The sequence below is a fragment of the Tachypleus tridentatus genome, chromosome 9 (genome assembly GCF_004210375.1).
Source record: "Tachypleus tridentatus isolate NWPU-2018 chromosome 9, ASM421037v1, whole genome shotgun sequence".
In the NCBI taxonomy this organism is placed as follows: Eukaryota; Metazoa; Arthropoda; class Merostomata; order Xiphosura; family Limulidae; genus Tachypleus; species Tachypleus tridentatus.
The window spans coordinates 107,025,225-107,051,386 of NC_134833.1; the positions used below are offsets into that span (position 1 = coordinate 107,025,225).

Here is a 26,162-nt window from a genome sequence, read left to right on the forward strand (position 1 = left end):
GCCATCTATACTGCAGGATCTTCCTGAACTTCTACAGTTATATTATCGATCAATCTACTTTTAGGAATTACCTCACAAGTACACTAACATGGTCCAACTGACAAACTAACAGACTATGATGGAAAGATGGCATGGAATGCATTTTAGGCTCAGTTCAAAATAATTTCTGAAAGGAATAGGTGGAATACTGAATAACAACATATTCATCTTATTATCTATTGAAATAGACCAGCTTTAACAACAAGTAGCCTTTCAACTAAGAGCAGTTAACAGTTGTCATGTTTTAGAACTATTTTATCTAACAAGTTTGGAGTAACACACCAGAAGGAAATATCCAGTAAAACTTCCTGAACAAGGTAAGGAGAAAAAGAGATCTTCACTAAATTTGCCCAGTTATTTTACCTGGATGGTCCACTCAAAATGATAGAATCAAAGGTATGAGACCATTTTATAGATTACATAGTAGATGAGGATAGGAGAATTAGACTGAAACAAAGTAGGTGCACCTTTTTAAAGGAAGCTGCACAAGTGGCAATGGAACTTCAAAAGACACCATCTTGAAATTTTGGAATCATAAGATAGTGAATGTGTTAGATACAAAAATGTGAAGTCTCCCTACTTTCAAAAACTTTTCTTTGTTGGTGCTTGGAGAAAGAAGAGACTTCTTCCTGTTATGAGAAGCTGGCAAAATTTCCATCAAAATACATTTAGTGAATACAAAAATACAGTACCAATTGATATGTATAGCTCCATACAAATTAGGCTGGTGCAAAGCACCAATAAAATTCACACAGAGTTAAGTAAATAACCTTCTATTATTAATTTTTACCCTGATTTGTTAATTACTTAAATAAAAACTACAAATAATCACAATTCATTTGCTTAATCTGATTGACACTATAACAGTTTCTATGCATGAAAACCGACATATATACAAAACACCTAGACCATTACTATATTTGCCATATAATGGGGGATACTCTTTGTGGCAGTTAATGTATTCTCCTGTATCTTCATTTATAGGTTCTTGTGATTTGCAACTGGGAGCTTGTCATTTCAACAACATGAAGAATATAATAATCTTTGGTGCTATCTGTAAACAAGGTATGATGTTTATAAATTACAGGTACCCAGTTAGATAGGAGTAGCAAGTCATAAATTAGAAGTTGGAATAACACGTGATGCTTCAGTTGAATATTATAAAAAGTTATTTACTGAGAGTTATTGAATGTATCCAATTAACTGATCAATTAGCAGTGAAATTATTCAAGTTTGTTTTGTAAGTTATGTATAGTATTATTAGTGTCAAAATTCCTGTTGCAATGGTGTTTATGAACTTATGCCTACATAGTACAAGTGAATGTAACCTATAAAAATCATAACAGAAGAAACAAACAAATTTATTATTGCATGGACAGTAATTTACATTATTATTGCTAAATAATTTGATATAAACTACCTAACAATAAAGCAAGATACAACAGTATAAAGAAGATACAAAATTTAATTACTTGTAGGTATATGTTTTCATATTTATCCATGAGATTACGAGAGAAAGGAATTATAGACTGAAAAGTAATCAAAAAACAAACCCAGGTAACTTTTCATATTTGTTTTAATCAACTGCAACTTCAAGCAATAGTTAGACATAGTGAATAAAACTAAGCTAAACAAGATATTTTTTACAAACTGCTATATTCATGTATATGCTTGAGATCAAGTGAATTGCAGATTAACTGAAACATGTCTTATTGCTATGGAAGTATAATTACATATAAACCCTCTCATAAATGCTGATCTTTAGATAGTTTTGCTACAGGTTTTGTATTTCATGAATTATTAATTTAATAAGAAAATTAAATATTAAGAAATTTATAACCAAATAAACATAAAAGTATTGACTGTTTAAACAATTATTATTTCACAGTAAGACTGAAATTCATTCTGTATATTCTTGAATTATTTTGATAATTGATACCATTGTACCATAATGTTTCAAGTTGAGGAATTGTGAACTATACCTGCCAAGATTTGTCTTGTAGCTTTTTAAAGATCTGTTGTACACTTCTTTGAAATTCAGGTTGCTCATACCTCTCCTGTCCAAACTCTCCTCGCTTTGAGGCGACATCTGATGAAAGCTCCAAAAAGAATACAAGGTCTGGTTGAAGGAGTCCCACCTCTGGTTGCTTCAACCACTCAAAATCCATATGCTAAAACAATATCAAAATTACTCACTGTTGTCTACTTTGAAGAAATTTTGATAAATAGATATGTTCTATATGTGGATATTTTTTGTAGAAAATTATCTCCAAATCTTTTAAATAGTTTTATGGATTATATTAGAAAAACTGTACTTTTCGTTCATAATAAATTAAAGTAAGTTATATGACTGATGAAAGCTTCAGAAATAATAAAAAAATTGAAGAGGCAGTCTCAACATTTGATGTTTCAACCAGTAATAAAAGAAAAAAAAGAGGAAAGTTAGACTCACTACTGCTTAATGTGAGCCAAATTTAGCAGGTAATGATTTGTCCAACTTGTTATTTTGACAATATCTTCTCTTTTTAATTTTTGAAGAAAAATATAAGAAACAGTTATATTAGAAATGACAAACATAAGAATGATCATGATAAAGTCTGAAGAATTTTTTCCAACAAACAGAAGCATATAGAAATAGAAAGATAAGTTTTAAATTGCATAATTAAATTGATTTTACTTAACAGATCAGACCTCATGCAACAATTATAACTTTTTTATTATTTTGATCACACGTGTCTGTTTTTCTAATCAATTAGTATTTCAATTAATAACATTTTATATTATGTACATTTTTATTATTCATTTTGTTAGTAATTGATACAGAACTCATTCTTTGGATAATTTATGTTGTATAAATCCTGTTTATGTAGTGGTATATTTGTAATTTTTTTAGAAAATTATGAGTATGCACTGCGTAATCAGTTATTTAATAAATAACTTTACACAACAGAAAATGCACATTCACATGTATAAAATTAATAGACATAGAATTTTATTTTCATTCTTGGTCAACATGTAGTGAAGATGACTGATGATGAAATAAAATAACCATTTACAAACGGGTAACTTTTAATGTTGTAATGAACTTACTGGTTTAGCTGCAGAGAAAGCAATTCCTGAAAACGAATATCTGTCAACCACTAGTGTTGTTCCATTGAGAAGAAGGTTTTCCATTTTCTTACTGAAATTAAACATTTAGGTAAATATCTAGATGAATAAAATGTTAATGTACAAAATTGTTAAAAATTGGAGAAATAAATCATGCAATATTTGTTCACAGGCATTTTAACATATTTGAAAATTTTCAAGGGTAAATGTAACCAAAAATTAATATATTTTCAACACAAATCTTATTTTTAACTTTACCTTTATATATACTTTATATACCCCTGACTAGGGGGGTCCAGGGGCATGCCTGACTTTCATTTACAGTTTTTAGCAGATTGATTTATTCTTTTAATTTGCATTCATTTTTTAGAAGATATATCAAAATATCTAAAATTAACAAATAAAATAAAAAGTAAATAAATGAAATTTAAGATTATTTGCTATTTATTCAGTTTAATTTTTTTCTAAATCAAAATATATTAGTAATATGAGTTAATAAAGCCAAAATAACTCAGTAAATATTTCAAATACAAATCATTTCATTATTATCCTTTTTGTCATCAATAACATCATCATCATCAACTACTGGTATGCTGCCAATTAAATGTTTTACAGTCATTGCCAATAACTACTTCTCTGCTGCATATATTCCATACAATTTTCAAATCACATAAAATTACTCTTTTGACTAATCATGACTACCTACAGGTCAAATTGTTCATCTATGCAATCTTGTCATTATACTACTGGTACCTTAATGTCAGTGAATTTTCCATTCTTTCACAAATTGACAATACAAACTAAAACAGCATATGAAGGAAAGCTATGACATTGCTTAAAAATTCAACTACTGATGTGGTTCAATATTAAACTACTGATATCAGTGATATGCCTCAGAAATTAAATTTTGTACAGTCACTGACATCAACAACTACTGCTCTGCTGCATGTATTCCATTAAAATTTCAAATTACTTAAAATTACTCTACATGACTACCTACAGTAAAACTTGTTCATCTATACAATCTTGTCAGTAAATTACTGGTACCTCAATATCAGTATATTTTTCATTCTTTCACAATACAAACTGAAACAGCAAATCAAGGAAAGCTTTGACATTGCTTCAAAATAAAATTAATGATATGCTTTAAAATAAACCACTGGCACTGTATGCTGCAGATAATAATAAAATGTTTTTCAGTCACTGATATCAACTTCTGCTCTGCTGCATAAATTACAGTCAAATTTCAAATCACTTAATTTCCTTTAATCAATCTTGGCTATTTTCTTCTTTTTCGAGACAAGGGTTTCCAGTGCTCTCTTCCGAGCTTTTTTTCTCTCCTTCTCTGAATGGGCAGCTCTCTGTGTCTCTGCGGCTTTCTGGACTTTTTCTTTAGCCAAAGTGGCTGGGCCAGATTTCACAGAACCATAGGCCTCAAGACTTTCTGCCCTTTTCTTCTGATTCTCCCTCAGCTTTGAGGTATACTTTGAAGCTGCTGATCTAATGTCCTTACACATTCTCTTGTCTACAGGATCAAAATGAACACCTTTTCTTTTAAACATTTCAATCGCTGTTGTTTCTTTGGAGCGTAGAGAATATTTTATCATCTGGTATGCACACAATACTAGACCATGAGACCTGCAACGTGACTGCCTCCAAGATGGCGGTCAGATTTTTTTTTTCTGCAATAAACATTGAAAAAATACGATTTCTCCTCAAAAACCACCTACCCGGCCCCCAAATCGCTCATATTTTCTCCTCGAATTTACACAAATCTCGTGGGTGATCGTTGGCCGTTTGAAAACTGCGGAAATCCGCATTTCAGCAGAAAAATGGCACACATGATACTCAGAAACAGGTTTAAGTTAAACATACCAATAGTTCCTTATATTCAGTCATTTGAATATAGATACTTAGATTATTTGGTAAAAGTAATGTGTGGTACAGTAAGGTAAATTGTGAGGAATGAATGTATTTCTTCAGTAATGTTTGCTATAGACTATACTAATTTGTAGTCTTAGCTTACTCACAAATGAGCTTGGGTCATTTCTCAGCTAAACTACATACAAACAGATGCAATAATTCTTACTAAGTCACTGAAACATCAAACTGATCAACTAACTGACTTTTGATTTATATGCTATTCTTACTTTTACATGTATCACAAAATTTCTAGGCGACTGCACGCTCCTTACAAATAGTTTCCTCTAGCAAACAAACATCTAGATTGAGTTAATAAAAACTGAAAGTATGGTGTTGGAAACTAATTAAGCTATTTTTAAAATGATGTACACAACATTTTTCTAATTTTTTAACATTATTATAGGCCAGTCCATAATTTTCTATGGGCAGGATACTTTAGTGTTTTATTTGTTGTATTTTTTAAGAGATTATCAGCATCTAAGTAGCCTGTTGTAACAGATTGCAGCTCAGACTGTAATGGTCCTGTCAGCTTTGTAATGTATAGCTTTTCCACAGATTCAATGCCATTACAAATACTATTTATTTGAAGTACCAGGAATATGCAGTTTCAACTATGATGTAAACTCCAGGAAGATTACATGAGAATTAAAGAGTTCATAACACATATAATTTACTTTTCAAATAAAAAAAGTTAATAAAAATTTGTCTCACAAGTTTATTACTTTATAAACTTCATAAAATTTTAAATGGACACATAGGAGCTTATTAGCCCAACAAGGATGTCCCTTCCAGCTCCCAACTACAACCATCTCAAATTACAAAAAGCTGGAACTCTTGTGTACAACAATTTAACTCATGATAGAGTAATAAAATAAACAAACACAGAAAGAAATTTGTTAATTTCATTTACTGTCTTTCCATGGCATAAAAACCATTAATAACTTGCAAAATAAAAACCAGGTATAGCCTCAAGGCACCTTGAAAAGTAGTATAAAAGTTTACAAATCCACAATCTAGTATCTTGGCAAGAGATGGATAGAGCTCTAAAGCAAATAGATCATAAGAACATAGACACACACACACACATATAAAGCACAAAAATCTATGTGCCTATTTGTTTACTTATCATCTGCCTTATCCTAAGTCACAGAGGTAATTTCAACAAAACTTTATGGGATCAAGGGGCATATTATCCTTTTGCAATAGGTCATGTTTCAAAGGCTATTTCATCAGGTTTGACGACGTACATTCAAATTGTTATTGAACTACTATTTTATGAATTTACGTGATTAAGTTTGGAATCATATTGTATAATTCAAATAGCGATGGGGGGTCAAAATATTTCATGAAAAATGTATCAATTTTAAAGCTTTAATTTTAAAGCCATTGATGTAAGAACAATAATACTTTTTAAATTTTTAAAAAATACTAAATAATAAAAAAGTTATGACAAAAAGAGTGTCGTTTTCACAGATAGGATTTGAGAACAGATTAGTATAGATAATTCAGGCTTATCTCGCGGCCGCACATTTTTTTCGAATGTAGACTTTCTGTGATTCTTTGTTTATGTTTTTGTCGAGACATGCAGAAACAACAAACATTCACGTGATCGCAAATCTGTGCTCTGATTGGTTAACATCAATTCAGGTCAACACGTTCCGGTTTTCTTCGTGGCAAAACAACACAAAGAGGGGTTGATCTGAAAAATTGCGCTCCATGCGCCACGAGCAGCCGCACAACTTATTCCAGTGATCGGCATTTTTATCGGTTGCCTGTTCATACAGTACACACGCAACAAATAATTTCTTTTGTTATAAACAACAATAAACATTTGTAGATTAAATTTAAACCAAACACATATATCTGAAAGTCACAACATGGTCGTAAAACAAACTTTTATTTCGACACCAAGTTCAGCGTATTTGCAGCAGGCTAGCATTAAAGTGGTCGTACATCGCATGCGCAGCCGCCAGCATTGCTAATTCAAACTTTAATATTATATACGAGTTAATTTCTTAATTTAAAAATAAATATTAAAAGAACACATTTAAATATAGATTTCAGTAAGTCACATGGTATGTTGAATGTAGCACTGGTTAAAATTAGATGTTTGTGATGTCAAAACACTAAGTCTACAATTTCATACAAATTAGGAACTCAAATTACTAACATTGATAAGCTAGAATATAAAATAAAAACTTCAAACCTTTTCATTTTGCTGAGATATGACTTATGTATTGAATCAAAAACAGTGGTCCCATTCAACTCTTTTCTATTTTTTTGAAACAGTCCCTTATACATTCTTACTACAGTATGTGACATGTGAATAACCAATCAATAGCTTAAAATGTCCCCAGAGTGGTTTTCATGCATTTCAACCAAAAATTAATTAATAATCTATGTTATGTACAATACCATGAAAGTATTCATTTATATTATTTGTTGGTTGAAATGCATTGCTATCTCTTTTTAATCTCTCTTCATACTCATGATATTCTTTTATGACCAATAGAAAGTTCCATTCAATATGTAGCTTGTACAGACTGTTATTTTTTTATTTTAGAAATGAACCTTCATAAATTTGAATGATTTGTAGAAACTTGTAAAAAGTCATGATGCTCAGGTCACTGTTATTATTGTTATTACAAATTATCACACAACCTTTGCTCTTTTTTTCCAAATTGCTCATATTTACAATAAAATTTTTCCTTCACTTGTTTATCTATAACAACTAATATCTGTTGAACTCAAACTCATGTCTCATTTTCTCACTATCAACAAAATAGAAATCTAATTACTGAGTACTGAAAAATAATTACTTACACAGCTTCCCACCGATTTGCAGCAAAAAGAAGATGAATGACATGGTCCTCCAGCTCTACCTTCTTTTGTAAATATTGACTGATCACCTCTCCTATGGCTGTTGATCGATCTGTAATAATTTGCAAATACATTTCAAGGATACAAAATACAGATCATATAGCCTTTTATTACAATTCTAATATAGCATATTTCGAATTATTTATTCCTCTGTTAATATGTTTATGTATAGCCTTTCAACTAGGAAAAAAATATCACAAAATATTTGTTTCTTTGTTCTGAATTTCGAACAAAGCTATACGAGGGCTATCTGTACTAGCTATTTAGTGGAGTAGGTACATAAACTTACTCCTGACCCACTGGGGATCCAGTAAGGCTTATCAATGATAATAAAAATGTAAATGTTAAATTCTTAATGCTGACAAATTAATGTCTGTAAATAGAATTAAAAATTTAATAAAAAAGTAATAAGTTTAAACAAGTTTTTTAATTGATTTTTATGTTTGATAACCAGTTTACTTTAATCTCAAATATGACCTTCACATGTACAACAGAGGTAAGATTTTGTGTTATGATTTACAGTTTCTACTGCGATACATTTGTCTGAACTTCAAAATTAGTAACAATGGTTTTTAGTGAAAACTTCGAGATTTGTCCTGAATGTTTATTAAGTCTTCATGGCTCAACACTGGCTCAAAAGGAGAACTCACAAAATTTTGGTACTTCTACTCACTATTCAAAATAATTGAGTTGTTCTAACAATATAATTGATTATACAGACTGAAACTTGTACAAAGTCACTGACATTGTGAACAAAAAAGTTAAAGCAAGTAATAGTTTCTGAACTTGAAAAATATATACATATTCAACAGTATTTCCACAAACTGTTAAGTCTCATTTTCCTGTTTATGAGATCTCCACAAAGCTTGTACAATACATACAACATACATATATTGAAAAAGATAGAACTTTGCACACTGGAACAAAAGACACAGCTTTAGAAACCAAGCACTTCATATTTTTCAAACATAGAGGAGGCTGGGCTTGCTGAGTTAGGTGTTGAAAAACATTTTCAGATGAATAAAATATTGGGTGGGGGTGACATGTGGCTTCTCCAGTTTGATAAGCTACTCAAAATGAGATGCCTCCTAAAGGAGCAAATGAGTGTGGTTGCAAGAGGTTTGTGTGGGTAAAGCTAAAAAGAGCTAACTGTTCATGTAATTATAAAAATCCCAGTCACAGTTCATGAACATGACAGGCAATGACCCTGACTATTAGACAGAAGACATATAAAACCAAAGCCAAATAGAAAGGGAGAGCACAGAATTGAAACACCTAACCCTGTGAACAAACTAAAGGTATGGATGCAGGAAAAATAGGTATATGAAAGTAAGCATTCAAAGACCTGGAGTGAACAACCATTTGAGGGTGAGAAATAACTCTACGGTGAAAAGTGAGAGGTTGATGAAGCAGTTGAGGTTTGAAAGGATTGATAACCAGTCATCAGTCTCATTTTACTGGAGACAACAAACAGACAAGAATAAAATCCTGGAGAAAGGTAAAATACCTTCCAAATGCTGGATCACAAGGATCAGAAAAGGTGACAGTAGGCCAAAAAACAGGAAGGTGGAATTGGTTGAGATGAGGAAGAGACAAGAATAGGAACAAAAGGGGATTTTGAAAGATGAGAAAGCAGCCACATAAGGAAGGTCGGAGCAGATGATAAATATGCCAATATACAATAAAAGGATGCATATCCACCAAAAACCCTGTAGGAGAATAGCGGATAGCTTCAGAAAGGAGATGAATAGATGACAAATAACAATAAACAGTCATAAGGATAAGACAAAACAGAGAGATCTAGGCAAGAAAAAATAAAAATAGCAGCTAGAAATGTGAACTCTGATCAAGGATACACCAAAGCATGCAAGTACCAGAATGCAACTACATAAGAAACAGTCCAACATGAAGACAAATATCTGGTGGTGAACCAAATAATCAGACATCATCAGGCCAGAATGAGAGAGATCCAGAGGGATAGCACAGGAAGAGCTGCAAAAAAGACTGTTCAAGTCTTCATCATTAGGAAAAATGGAGATCAAATCACAACTCAGGATATATTTCAGGCTGCATGCAAGACCTTAATTCAATAAAAGTGTGGAACCCAAAAGCCACAGTTGCAGTTAGTGTAGCAGGATCCATACTAGATGTTGTAGTTGTAATATAAAGTTGAGTTTTTTATGTAGAAAAAAAGAACATTTGACAAGAAAATTTAATATAAATGACAACAAAGATGCCAAAAAGATAATAAAAAGTTAAAGTGAACATAAAAATGTAGCACGACCATGCTCATGAATGCCAAGTCAAGAATAATGAGAGTGCTCAATAATACAGAGAAAGTCCACTGTGCTAGGAGTTTCACACTCCTGTTGATGAATCTTTGTCGCATGCTCGTTTACAGAAAGGAAGGATTATAATAAATTCATAACTTGCAGTCTAAAAGGGCTTTTACTATTTACTTAACTTTATCAATTTTCTATTTATTAAAGAAAACAAATACTGATAGTTGGATAATTTATTTTGCATTACTTTTGACAGCCACAAGTGGCAAGCAATAAAAATTATACCTAACTTTACTCAGCATAACTGTCATTACCTAACAAAATATACAATAACTTCATACATGTAAAAGGTATTCAAACTGAAGTACTCACCTGGAAATTTCATGAATTCTGCTCTGTGTCCTTCTTTTTTAAGTACTTCAACTAGTTTGTGGCACTGAGTAGTTTTCCCTGCACGGTCACATCCCTCAAAAACAATAAGAGCACCTCTTCTCAGAGCTTGGTTCATGGTTTTCTAATATTTCACAAAGAAATATGAATGACAAATGTAGTTAGTACATTTCTGCTTCAAACTCCTGCAAGGACCAGATATTACATCCTGCTAATTTAAGGATGAGAGAAGTTGTAACATTCTTAAGTAAAGAGTTACACATAGATAAGTAGCAACCATAATACCTACAGATATACTATGTTTCAGCTGGCACTAACAAATGATGAAGATGAATTTTAATATTTAAAAATGAGTTAAGTGGTTATTTATTTCACTGACTATGAATAATATGATAACTAGGACAAAGCTGTCTTAATTATTAAAACTCAACCACTAGTGCTCAATAAGAGAAAGAAATGACACTTCTCTCACATCAGCAGTCAAACTCAAGACTATAAAATGAAAGCTAAGCCAGCAACAGGTGAAGGTCACTTTCCACCACTAGTCCAACAATAGCACGTGAACAAGAGATAATGAAAGGTCATCTTCCTATACAGAAATGTTGCAGTCATAAAAAAAGATCTACAATGGTCAAAAGATCATGTTAGAAACATGACTACCACATTCTTCCTTTTATTCAGTCATCATTAATCATCACCATAAGACACATAAACATAAATGTAGTCAAATAGTGACAACATAAGCACTTTATAAATTATAAAAATGTAAATCTCTATATCATATCATGGTTTATTATTTTAAATAAACACAAAAATAGTGCTTTGCATTACAAAACTCTTCAAGTAGATACATGTCACAATATAACTATTACAGGTTTAACGAGAAACTCAAGTTAAACAAAATCCAATAGAATGAAAATCCTAGCACTTCAGAAAAATTTAAAATAAATAAAAATTAATGTCAGGATGGCCTTAGCATGATGTTAAGTTATAAGAATCAACTAAAAATCTTTATTAATGAAATCAATCAAACTAGAATAAACCTCACTAATACATCAAAAAGAAAACTTTCCTCCTTACATGATTTAATTCAAACATAATAAAAAGTTCACTTCAGAATGACAGGAAAAAGTAAAAAAAAACAAAACATACAGGAATATTCATAATTCAAAATAAGTTATAATATGCTGAATAAAGGTCTTTGAAATCTGTAAATTATTCTAATACAACACAAAAAGTAATAATAATATACAATGCATTATAGATCAATATGAATTACAGCAGGATTACAAACATGGTATAATGAAAGAAATACTTCCAATTAACATAAATACTAAAACGTAAGTGCAACTTAGGAAATATGCTACACACAATACAATAAACACAAGATGAAATCTCTTAAACTCCACTCATGAATATGAAGCACAAACTGTAGAATATAGTTTTAATGTTAGCATAAAAATGTGAAATAAAAATAAAACACTGCTCAGAATTAAAACAATGTACATAAGAGAAAATAATTAAAATTTACATGGAGAAAAACTATAGTAATCATACAAACATTGAAATATATAATAAGACATAGTAGAAAGAAACAAAATTATAGATGTAAATCTATTTAAAAAAATTAGTAACATTACACCAAAGTTATCACAATGTATACACACAACAAAAACAAGACAAAACAAAAACATAAAATTTTTATTTTCCAACAGATGGGAAAGAAATGTCCAATGCATTTTTATGACAGTTGAAACAAAACTGAGAAATATAAAAGAAAAATGAAAATACTTGAAAATTTAATGACCATAATATTTACATATGCCTTGTTGATGGTTTCAAAGATGTAATTGATGGCATTAGTATGCCAAATTTAAATTTTTTGTATTTCATCTGTTTAAGTTCTCTGATTGTGAAAGTAATGTAGGTGGAAATTAAAGAAGAGAGAGTTTATACACCCATTTGCTCAGAAAGAAAGAAGTTAACAAATATTGGTCACTGTCAGCCCTAAAAAGCCAAGAGTCCAAGACAGAACATAATGGTAAGTGCAACATTTACAGGTGTTGCTGAAAAACAATATGTTGCTGTAGTAGAATTAGACTGGCTCATGCTGTATCCAATTCCATGGGCATCCATTTATTTCTTGACAAAAGGCCATCTTGAAAATCAAGCAGTATTTTTCTGCTGGATTCTGAAACATTAACTCTATAAAGAAAGATTCTTTTAACATTATACACCAGAAAAATTGGTGACACAACAAGCCACCTCTCCAAGTTCTTGTAACATGACTCCAGCCAATCTCAATCAAAAAGTCAACTGAACTCCATTATAATATTTAATTTACTAATACACTTTAAGCTGTGTTATACAGGACTGGTTATTAACCAGTGGATAGAAAGTTATGCCAGCTGTTTCCCACTGACCATAGAAGATAAATGTGAAACTGAAGAGTTACAAAAAAATCATTTAACATATTTTGACCTTTGAGTATAAAAATTACCAGCTGTTCACTTCTGTCAAGAAAAAAGTTTAGAATAAACGTGTCAATTTTATTATTTACAAACACCTACCTTGCTTGATTCAAAAATTAAAACCAAGGAAATTCATATAAAAGTTTGTGTGCATGTTATATATATAAACTACTGTTTAAAAATTTATAACTGTTCATATGTAGTGAACTTTCTTGTGGTAGCTCTACAGTTTATGAACTCCTAAGAAATTAATATACAATTTCCCATATTTCCTAAGCCTTACATACAATCTGCAAGTCTTTTTTCCCAAATATCCAGCTTGCTAGACATGGTATTGCAAAGAGTCCTTCCTAACTGAATTTGATAGTTTCACTTTTGATCTCAATGATGGAAAAATCAGTCAACTTAAATGCCCTTGGTTGGTGTCCAGTTCTGATGTTCTTAAGAATGATACAATCCAATGGCAGCATTTATAAGCTACCACTGAACCCCTAAAATGCTTGATGAATCATAAGAAAATACTTTCAGTTTAAGAATTTAGTTTCTCTTATTTATTTGGACTCTTCTATTTTGGTCTTTAGTTGTCATTGTTTTCCCATTAGATCCAACTCCCATCAGCATAATAAAAACATCTTTACTCACCTAATTTGCTTAGATCTAAGGTCACAGAACCAAAATTTTATGACTTTTGCTCTGTGGTACTCTTGAGTAAATAATTACACTAAGTTAAGTCACAAACATAATAACCAGAGAAATGCTAAAATCTAGCTGGCAGCAAGTCAATGAATTTTAAAACACAAAGCCTGAATCATTCCAGTGTAAAAGGTGGATTTTAAGGAGTAACAAATAAAAAGATAAGTGATGCAATATGAGAAAGGCAACAAAAAACATTAAATACACCAACATAGTTGAACTAGAAAAACTTAACTTTTAAAATTCAAATAAACTTGTCTAGTTGGAAAATAAAGAAATAATACAAAGTCACTGATCTATCCAGAAATGTTGCTTTGTCTAGACATAGATTTACAGTGACTAAAAAATTCAGTAGTTACAGACAACTTAATTCTGGAAATATTACATAAAGTTGGAGAAAGATTAGCAGTAATGATAGCCTTGACTACCACAAAACCATTCAACCCATTTTAGTTATTTCTAATTGAACAGGTCCTTATCTAAAGTTCATTCTTCAAAATTATAAATTCAATACAACTCATAGCACATTCATAATTTAATACTTTAACAGAGTTATATTGGTTGAAATAAAGAAGTCCAGATCTGAGAATCCTAAGTATGTTATTTTCCTATTTCCATCATTATCATTCCAATATTCATACACTCCAAAAATTAAGAGCCTGAAAAAAAAAACCCCAAAAACTCTAGTTTCACAAATCTCTAAGACCTCTCAGACATCAGGTCAGAAATTGTCACAGTTTGACCTTTTAATAAATTATTACAGACTTCTTAGAACAGCCTATCCATATTTGCCAATGATGAGAGAAAACAGCTGACAACCATACAGCCTTTGATATATTCAATTATACAAGAACAGTATAAAAAAATAAATGGCCATAGTGATAGTAATAATAACTAATAAGCAAATGCAAAAGGATAAATTCCTAACATTAAAATATATTAAATAATATCAACTGAATGTTGAAAAAGCAAATTTTCTGCTAGAATTTTCTATTTCAGGAATTTAATAAAACATTTAAATTGATACTAAATTAAACTGAACACATACACAGTAAATATTAAATACAACAATTTATAAACAAATAAAAAGAATACTTTACATATATATTATGTTCAGTTATGTCATGGATAGCTAACAAGTTGTTGTCGCAAATCAAATCAGCCAAATATTTTAAATAGCCTAATTAATTCCAGAATAATAATTTAATTGTTTTATCTTTTAGTCTTGTTATCACTACACTCAAACTGCAATCTTACAATCATCATTGCCAATTAAAACATGTTCTATAATACTAAATTTATTATTTGGACCACATAATTTTCAAGGACTGCTGGACCAAACATCTACAAAAACTTCAGTTTTGTGAAATTTTGCATCTCTATATGTAGAATTATGTTGTTAGTAACGTGTTAGAATATATAATTGTCATTCAAAAAAGCAGACAGGAAACTGGAATTTAAGATTTTTTTCAGTATGCTTTCTGACTTTACTAATTTTTAGTGTTAATTTTGTATCCTTAGGATTTTTAATCCTTAGAGATCCGACAGAAAATGAGTCAATAAATAAATGGCTTTGCAGTAACAATAGAAAGATTTTTTAAATCCTTCCTATAAATTATATTTTCTGTGGAATATAAGCTTTTCTAGCTGCCATAGCATTATTAGTAAACTTGAAAACATTGATTTAACAATCTAAATGCTTTACATAAATGCCAAACAATGAAGATCTCACAACAGATGCCTCAGGATTCTCAACTTTTGCACTCCCTATACCAAATGAATGCCTATCATAAATATCTGAATATCAGTGTCATGATACCTCAACATATTCCATGCTTTCAACCACAAATCAATGATCTGTTCATTTCTTAAGCCAATGACTTGAATGAACCCTTGTAGAGTAGTAATTTCCATTTCAACTATGATATTATGATACCTGAAAAAGCTTGTTCTATTGAGAATGCTATGTATTATTTCTTTATTTTCCAACTGGTCAGAAAATCAGTCTTTAAATGGAGTTGTGTTTTACACTAATGAAAATTAGAAAAAGCATTCTTCTGATGTGAAAACAATACAAGTTCTGTGATAAAAAAAATACTTAGATTGTAATTAGAAAATAAGACCAAAATCCCTCTATAAAGTATTCAGCTGTAATTAAAAATACACTAAACCTCTTAGTTTTATTAAGGGAAATTAAAAAATAGGATATGGTTAATATATAATTTATAAGAATATTGAAATTATATCTAGTTTCAGTATGGACTCAAACTCCGGGATTGACCTCATAACCATTTTGGGCTTGTTACAGTTTGTATGCTATAACTTTTAAATCTGTTCTTTAAAGTTTGTAGGTAAGCAGTAAATATTACAAGGCATTCATATGTAAAATATATTTTTTTATTAAGTCTTACAGATTGTCAAGAAATATTTCTTTTATGCTTTTTTTTTTGTATTTTGCCCATTCAGCATACAAAGTCATTTTCATTTTAAGATATACTTTTGTGCATCAGTAAATTTCCAAATATCACATGCAAAATCTTCCTAATGTATAGAGTTTTTATATATTTCTTAAGAAAAAAACTTCACATTTTGATGAGTTATCTTCACTAATAAATTATGTATGGCTTCAGTCAATTTGACTAATATTATAATTGCCAAATAAAATTAGGAAATAAACATAAATGTCTTTATGTGCATTTCATTATTTCATTCTCAAATTATTACGAATTGTAACACAAAAACACAAATGTTTAGACTAAATGGATTAAATCTCATAACATTATATGCTTACATCTATTTATTATTTATATTATTAACCTTTCAGCCATGCCTGACTAACATTACAGAAGTTACAATGATGCAGTGCATGTGCACTCATCTTATCATATCCAATAATATATAACTTAAAGTACATACATTACTATTTATGAATAAGTTCTTAAAGTTTTCTTAAAACAAAGAACAATAAATCAAGAAATAAAGCAAACAATTATCTTCTCTAGTTATGAACTCATTTGCTGCTAGTTGTAGGTTGACAAGCCTTATAAAACTTTGCACATGGAGGATGTGAAATAATTTTTAGGTCTTATATATACATTTGATATAACCAATAATCATAAATGACTATATAAATACCACAAAATTTCACTATAATTTATCAATCTTAGTAACTAATTGTAGTTAGGTCTAAAAAATATGAAATTTTGAGCAGACTACAGACTCAACTTAAAGTTTTGTATTAAAATAATGAGGTAATGTCATAACACTTGAAAATAGCTCAGAAAACCACTAAGGGACATTCTGAGATTTAGATTGATTATTCAGGTCATAGTCAAAAGTATGTGTAAGGGAATGCTTCCAAAAATGGAAGAAGGTAAGGAGGTCACACTGTGTTTGATTCAGTACATGAATGATATCACAGCAAATAGAAAAAATATGAGGTTCTTATTTTTCTAGTCTAGCTTGTCAATACTGATAATTTGAGTTCATAATTCATACAAACCATAGACTTTGTATTTTAACATCACAAACATTTAATTTAAACTGGTGCTACTTTCAAAATACGTGACACAAAAAATAAATTTTTAAGGGTTTTATTTTTTAATATTTACTTTCAAATTAAGAAATTAAGTAATGTGTAATACTAAAGTTTGTATTATAATCTACAGTTGGATACTTGACTTACTGACATAAATTCACAAAATAGTAGTTCAATAAAATTTAAATACGAGTCAACAAAAGTGATTGATTGACCCATATGGAAAGGGTTATGTCAGAGTATGTAAATATACTCTTCAAAAAAGAAATGCAAAAGGCAAAATATGAGACAAATTGTTAACAAGTTTATTCCAGGTAGTTCTGTATGACATGTGTGAAACTTTGCACATTCACTGCTGAACATCCAAAGTCTGCAAAGGCGAAGTCCACGCTCACTAGGTGAAGTTTAACATCACTCAACGTCAATAACGAGTATGCCCCCAGTGAGCATCAATAACTGCTTGGCATCTCCTGCCCATGGAAACAATGAGATGACAAATCACATTTTATGGAATGGCTGTCCACTCAGCCTGCAAAGCTGCTGCAAGCTGAGGTAGAGTCTGCGGTTGAGGTTATCGCCATCCCAGACGTCGGTCCAACTCGTCCCAAAGATGTTCAATGGGGTGTAAATCTGGTGATCTGGAGGGCCAGGGAAGAACGTTGATGTTGTGGTGTCTCAAGAAGACAGTGGTGAGTCGAGCTGTGTGAGAGCGGGCGTTGTCATGTTGAAAAACATCGTTAACGTTCACCATGATGTGTTGCACATGGGGCCTAAGAATCTTGTCGATGGTTGCGTACGGTCTGATCGGAAATCTTACGCAGTCCTGGTATGGTTGAGGCAGTAGACGTCGCAGTCGTGGTCCTATCCTGAAGGTGACGTAACCTGATGTTGCAATCTTGTGCGGGCGTGGTCACACAAGGTCTGCCAGATCGTGGACAGTCACGAGTTGATCCATGTTGTTGGTGATGATTCCATAGCCTTGTGATGGTGCTTGGGTGGACATTCACAGGTCTGGCAACATCTGATCGAGATTCGCCTGCTTGCAATGGTGTTGTTGCATTGTGCTTCAGTCAGTCTTGGCGTAACTGTATTGCATGTCGGTGGCTTAACACTGAGCTATGGAAACCGAGAACCTGTCACTTTTATAGGGATTTTGCACATGTTGCACTTGCAGAACATGCAGATCTCTCAAACAAATTTATTGGACACGCATGCATTTTGGCAAAAAATCCGATGTTTTCCTCCGTTTTCAAAGTGCACAACTTTTATTGTCATTTTGGTCTGACAATCAGTGCCTTAACACGTGTAACATCACATACTCTGAGCTTGTAACGTTATTAGATATATTTCTCTTGAAAATAACAAAAATATCCCTGTTGCATTTCTTGTTTTGAAGAGTATATTATGATTGTAGAAAACCCAATCAGGACTTGGACAACAAATACCAATGTAATTTTTCAAAGTTATAGTAAATATTGTCTTTACACAGTTCTTTAAAACAGCTCATACAGTTGTGAGTTACCCTTAATTCTAGGTTTAAGCAGACACATGCTCTTTCATATTTACATTAAAAATACTAACAGTGGCATAATTAATAAATCAAAAAAGTGTACTGATGACTGTAAACATGGCAGTATTTAGGTGCTATAGAATCACTTGGACCAATTTCTTACAAATGACCTCTTGCTGTGGTAAGTCTAAGGTAATGTATTTGGCTGCTTCTGATTTCTCTTATATATTATAAAGACAAAAGGATGAAGGAACATGCTTATTTAAAAAAACAAAGTTAAACAGTTTATATTTTTCTAAAAAGATAATTGGCATATTGAATAAGTTGCTTTCAGCAATAGCAATGACTGACATTTTACAGTAGTTTAAGAGGGAAATTAATGATTTCTTAAAAAAATAGAGGGTGGGTTGAATTTTTGCTTCATTTTTAAAGTGTATGTACAAGGACACCCTTTAATGACTAACAGTACTTTGTTAACCATATTTTAAATAGTTTGAGTAAGCCTTTTTTATATGTAAACAATGAATACATTAGATATGTTACTTTTTAACTTCATCTGGTATGCTGGGTATATGCAGAAACAAAGGCACATTACTTTCTGATTATGTGTAGATACTTTTTTACTTAACATATATAAAATGGCATGTTGGGAAGTGCAAGAAGAGACTGAACTCAAACAGTTTCAAGGGTGGACTACTGAAAATATGCTTTGATACTTCAATAACAAACCTACTTAGAACTCATTTTGTATAGTCACTTGTGTGAAGATAGTCATGAATTTAAAAGTTGTTTCATACACTTTTATACCTTTTAATAAAATGCTTTTGTTAAGTTTCACATACCTTTTGCATACCTTCTCTAAGAACCTCTATTACTATAATTTTAATTAACTTATTTGTTGGTTATGGTTCAGCTGGAAATACCACAAGACTAACTGGTTTAGATTTTACCTGGGTTTCTCTAGAAGGTAGAAGACAGACAAGAGGCTTAATTTGGATACTCAAAATATTACATATTTTGACAACCTGTTTATGAAAACAGAGCGAAATGTAACATTGGAAGTGTAAATTGCACTTCTAGAGATAACTTTAAGCTTTATAAGCTTCAAAGTAAGTTTATTCTTGAAACTAAGTTGTTTTTCATTTATACAAGTTTGTACAACAGCTTTTGTGATGATGCAATACATTTTAAAATTCCTCCAAGTTTTTTTTAACAGGCATAGCAATATGGAGTTTTTTTACACTTGCAATTTTAATGGATGAGATTTGATCTTGATGTATTAACCTTTTTTCACATTGTTTTTTTGCTTGTTCTTATGATACTAGTTATTCAATCTATGCTTACTGTGTGAAAAACTAATACATTCATAATGCTTTAAGCTAACTGCAGTGCTGTTAGAAACTATGCACTACTTTGTCTATTGCATTTAACATTTCATATTTTTAAAGTGTTATATAAAATTGCAGATTCTAACTAAAATATAAATCTGATTTGTTACCCCTTGCCTGACTGGCTGATCAGAAAAGTAGTATTTTTGCAAATGTGATTTTTTTTTTTTTGACAGCAAGTTTTAATTTTATTTTGTTTCATCTTCTCATCAGTCCTACCACTTCCAAAATTCCAACAACGTTTTAAAAATGGCATATCTCCAAGCTAGAGCAGAGAACAAGACAAATCAGAAAAAGTGTAATTTAGCTATGCACTCAACAGAAATAGTTGTAAGTTATAGTAGACAGCAAGTGTAAAGACACAACAAGAATGTTTAAACTATTTTATATATTTGATACAATTGATACAGAATATAAAAGAAACAGAGAATGTGCAAAACTGTCTGCCTGAATACAGCAGTGACAACACTTGCCAGGACGTATGCAGTAACACAATACAAGATATAGATGAAAACTGTGAAAAATTTTCATGCGAGGCCAAAATCAACTGAGCAGCAATTATGAACTGCTTTGTACATCACTTTTTTGTCACAACTGTTACTCTTAAATGCAAATTTCAGCTCAAATCAGTTTAAAAAAAAAGAAGTGTATACACATTGTATAAATAAATATATATAAAAAAATGTTCTTTTAAAGGATAAATTACTTTAAAATACCCATGTCAAAAATGCAGCATATTAGTTTTAGAGGTCACATATTATAACTCAAGTTTTATAATCCATGTAACATTTTAATAATTGAAGTTCTGGGTCAAAATATCAAGTATGTAATTCTCTCATATTGGAAAGGTATGCTCTTGTCAACAGTTTGCTCATTATTAATACCATTTCATACATTCTGTATAGTTATTATTAAACTTAAATGCCAAAGAAACTTTTCTGTGGTTGTGTTTTATATTTTGATATTGTGTAATATTGTGGGAGGAGGAGAATGATTTTCTTACCTACCCAAATTTGAAAATCAGGTGAGTCAAAGAAATGGCTGTAGAGAAGAAACTAATTGAGACAATGTGTCAATAACTGAATGCCACTCTACATTCTTGAGGACCTTCAAGAGACAAGAGTAATAATATGAAGTAGGGGTATATACTCTCTCAATGACATTCTTACCCAAGAGATCTGAAACTGCATCCTCAAGATGATGAAGATAAATGGGATTAAAGGGATTGGGAAAAGAAACTAGGAAAAATAGAAGTGAATATTCAAACCATGAGTGAGAACCTGAAAAGACATATGTAGGCTAAAAATACAAACCAAAGTCTGGCAAAAACAGAAAGATAAAAGATAGAACCAAACCTAATAGGATAGTCATTAATGAGACAAGCAATAACCCTGATGTTGGAAAGTGAAAGGACAGGGAGCAGGTCAGAAAGCTGAAATGAGAAGAGGAGGAATAAATTCACCAGGCTTAAGAAAACAACATGAGTGAACAATGAAGATTAATGCTCAACTATCTTGACTCAGTCTCCAGTGAGTCAGGAACACCCTCAAACACAACCAGGTGATGAAATGGAGTCTAATGAATGCCACAGAGTTAAACGTGAAGGAGTTGTATAATAACAGCCTGGAAAGCATTTAATCCCAACAGTAAATGAACCAAGAAAGGAGGGAGAAAAATAATCTAGTTTGATCAAACTATTCATAATAATCCTCTGCTTTCTTCCATATAGCTACTTTTCTATCTAATAAGTCAGTTTACCCCATCACCCTATAAAAATCAATTTTTTAATATTTATTTTCTATAGTTTGAAGGGAAAATGTTCTGCAATTCTCATTTTTAAGAATTCACATTTTAAAAAGACATTAATAAATTTATTTTAGTTAAGTAATAGTTAATTGTAAAAAGGAAAAACTGTTTTCAAGATGCACTTACATGTTTTTAGTATGCCTTCTAGTTTTAGAAAATAATGTTTTTGTTATGACTATTATTTTCTTTAAGTACTATTAAGTTCTCATAACACACAAAGGAAAATGTCTAACAGATCAAGAATTATCAAGGCCAATATACAAGATAAAAAAAAAAAAGAAACAATCTATCTTCAACATTTGATTAGGCCATTACGTCTACTCTTATAACACACAAGTCTTATTAATACACAATGTTACATGCTACATTAACTGGTTGTCAGATCTGCTATTACTTCCCACATTTATTGAAAGAGCTTCTCTAATAAACATATATTTGTAGGATTTAAAATATTGAAAACTTCCTTTGATTGGAGTGATGGTATAATGGTAGATAGGTTATTGAACTACTGCAAACAGTTAAAATTATTTTAATTTTTTCGGCATGCTTTCTATTCACAAAACAAAAATAAACAGTTGAAAACATAAAATTCATACCTCAAGGATTTATTTGAGGAGGGGCATAAAGAGAATTCTTAAGAGGTAACCTTAGTGTACAGGGTGGCCTGTAAGTCCCTACCCATCCATATGTTATTATGTTCTATTCAATTATGCATGTATTATAAATGTTTTTTTTTCATAGAAATATAGCCGATGTAAGCTAATTTACACTTGAAGAGTGTATTGTGACAAGTACGTGGGTACACGAGTGCAAGAATACTGGTGGCAGCACACAGGTGCACTGGATACATAAGATATATGGATGGTAGGGACTTATGGGCCACCCTGTACATAATGTTTTAGGGATGCCTCAAATTTAAAACCACATTTCATATGCACATACATATATCTATATTATACATGCACTTGTATAATTTCTCGCTCTAGAGAATTCAAAAGTTCAAAAATTGATACTTATTTTCCAAAAAAAGTACAATATATTTGTGTTTTGTTGTTATGGCAAAACTATTAGAGCTATCTCCTGCTAACTTAAATTTCGAACTACTTACTAGGGGAAAGACAATTACTTTCTAGCAAGGTTTCAAATCAGTTTGCCAACCCTAAAATCCATGCCTCTATCAGTACTACAACTGAGTACAGGCCCAATCCATGTCCCCAAAATATGCATTAAAAAAAGTTTTATATGGAGGGACTTCTTTGGTTAATTTAAGATGACCATACTTTCATTGGTTTACTACATAGGTACGAAATTCATTTAATTTTACACAATCTTAAATTAACTTTCCAATTACCTGGTTGATTAAATAACATTGTGTTTAACCATTAATAGACTAAAAAACAGTTTGCAATGTAATGTTGATCATATACTAGGCCTCTGGGGTTAACACATTTTATAAAATAATGTGAAAGAAACTTGTTTCATCAGTAATTTAGCCATAAAATGTTAATACAGAAATTGCACATTTCTAAAATCATCAAGAAAAGTAACCCTTTTACTGTTTAAAATTCTGATTTTTAATATTGTAAAACTCATAAAAAGCAGATTCCAAAGCATGAAAATCACATTATAAATTAGTCTCTTGTAACTTGTATTTACAATTTAATTTTTTTAGATAACAACTGTCACTCATACTTACACAGAGTTTAAATGTGTAACAAAAATAATAAAAACATAAAACCTGGAGATTAGAAATGAGCATTCCACATTTTTTCATTGTAAAGAAGTTTCATAAGTTATTTTTCTTCCCAATGACACTGAAACTTAAGTTATAACAATTAACATCACAACTTACTGCAATTTGAAAAATGCTATTGTCTTACTGGTAATTTAACTTTCTCTGTTCAGAAATACAAGGGACAATTTCATGTAATAACATTAGACATAAATGTTTGACTGAAATTAGAATTAATTTTCAACAGATGAATTCCACTTCCGGTAATACTTGTAATATATGTATTATTACGAAGATTAGTACGATTAGTAACGTAGTATGGGAGTAATACTATCACTTACAATGGAATATTATTTAAAACATACCTCTTTTATTGACTCTTGTCAAACTGTAGTTATTGAGAGGGCTAATAACTAATTAAACTACGTTTCACTTTATTGCTACCAGCAAAATTCGTAATAATTATTAATATACAAATCCATTTGTGGCACATTTACTACTTTATCTGAGTTTAAAAGCGAATGATGTGCTTAAATAAAGTTGTAATTCTTAAGTCTCAACCTAAGCTCCAAATATTGCTAAACTTTTAAAATTAATAATATTCAAGAACTGTCAAAATGCTTACTTGTGACTAAAGTTTGGCGGGAAATATGGTTCAAAAACCCTATCACATTATCTAATTCCTCCTCCTACTTAAATTTCATTAAAAAAAAAAGTTTTAAATAAAACAAAGATTAACGATATCAAAAGAAAAATCGCTGCGTGTATGTCATAGCTCATGTATTTGATATTTGAGTTTATAGGAAAGCAACGACTTTAATACAGTATGTGAACTGAAAATTCGCACACTATCCACTACAAAAACTATTCAAATCGCACTTGACATAAGTATCCACAACAATTTAAGGAGTGAATTAAGAATAATATTTTCAGGTTTTCAGTCATGAAAGTGCTTACGCCGAAAGAAAAGTCAAATAAAAACAACAATAAAAAAACAATCAATGAAATCAAAACAAAGAAACAATAAAACTTTATCACAATCACTATCAATTTTGCTGAACATGTCAGAGACAATCTTGTCAGAATGTGAAAATGCGTCGTCAAAATGCACGACATTAACGTACACTCGTTAATCGTACAGATACCAGAATAAAAGTTTGATGAATTTGTTCAGTTGTTGAATTTAACAAAAAGTTAACGGAGAGTTATTTGCGCTATTTATCCCTAATTTAAAAGTGGTTATACTAAATGGAAAGGTTGGTTTGGTGTGTTATGGCGCAATGCAACTAGGCTATCTATGCCAAACATCCGGTAAAAAGTTAAAATTAAAGTAAAATTATTAAAATTCATAAAAGAAAGTTAAGGAAAAACAAGGCAAGAAGAGAAAAACTACAGGAAGACTAGCAGGTAAGTTCAAAAACCACCGTTAATCACCTGAAGTTGGCCTTTCCAGTCCTGGTTTCGAGTTATTTGACGTTATAGCCATTTCCGGAAAGTAAAGTAGTACACGTTTTAAAAGACTTGTAGCAAAATTTTAATTATTATAACTCGCCAAGATGAATAACGAGTACTTCAAACAGCAGCGTTAGTCACCTGAAGTTGGCCTATCCAGTCCTGGTTTAGAGTTATTTGGCATTACGGCCATTTTCTACTTTCAAATCAAACTAGATGTACTTTGATTCTTAAAAGGGAATCACATAAAAAGATCTAATGTATAAATCAAAAAACTTAAGTAGCATTAGAAAGATTAATGGCCTTAAAAAACTAAAAACATTTCCAAGGTGAACTGTGTCTAACGTTACGGATAAACCTTGGGACAAAACACGTTTAAAATGGTGTCGTCGTTGAGAGTCGTAACGACGGCAAGACACTAAAATATGGCTTATTGTGAACTGAGTGTTACACAAAAAAACACACTGGTGTATCAGTCCCAGATAAAATAAAACGATGAGTTAAAAGTTGTGACCATTGCGTAGACTAGCTTGAACAACTTCCAAAGTCCAATATAAGGTTTTATTTGGAAAACCTTATTTTCATGTTGCCCACTCCAAGTCGACTGCCAACTGGCATAGAACCAAGCCTTAAATACAGGACCATAGATCATGTATGAAACAAGCACAGCAGTGATAGTGCCAGAGCAGACAGATTTAACTGCGGTGTCAGTGAGCATGTTCCCGCGAGTGCCAATGTGGCCGGTATCCAGAAAAACTTGATAGAAGTAGATGTTAAAGAGAAAAGGGCCAGTCGGTTTTGAATATCGGTGAGAACAAGGTGAAAACTAACGCAAAACGATTCCAGGGCTAGTAGAGAACTAACAGAGTCTATATAAATCGTGCAATTTGAGTACTGCTTAGCTTCTTTATGATCCAAGGCAAGAGAAATGGCATACAATTCAGCAGTGA

General features: G+C 31.2%; 1 protein-coding gene across 4 annotated transcripts in view; it reads right to left on the minus strand.

The window, feature by feature from the left end:
* The window catches only part of LOC143225993 (thymidylate kinase-like), a 35,417-nt gene extending 9,549 nt beyond the window's left edge, over nt 1–25,868 (minus strand). Inside the window, exons 1-5 of one of the 4 annotated variants that reach the window (XM_076456309.1) lie at nt 25,195–25,868; nt 10,605–10,746; nt 7,894–8,002; nt 3,130–3,220; nt 2,022–2,210 (exon numbers count right to left, since the gene is read on the minus strand). In XM_076456309.1, coding sequence (XP_076312424.1) covers nt 2,022–2,210; nt 3,130–3,220; nt 7,894–8,002; nt 10,605–10,740 — 525 coding nt within the window. In that variant the 5' untranslated portion in view covers nt 10,741–10,746; nt 25,195–25,868. Of the gene's footprint in view, nt 1–2,021; nt 2,211–3,129; nt 3,221–7,893; nt 8,003–10,604; nt 10,747–23,880; nt 24,019–24,125; nt 24,521–25,194 lie in introns of those variants that run through there. The other 3 variants (XM_076456310.1, XM_076456311.1, XM_076456312.1) reach the window with 3 other exon arrangements.
* Between the last annotated feature and the right edge of the window lie 294 nt (nt 25,869–26,162).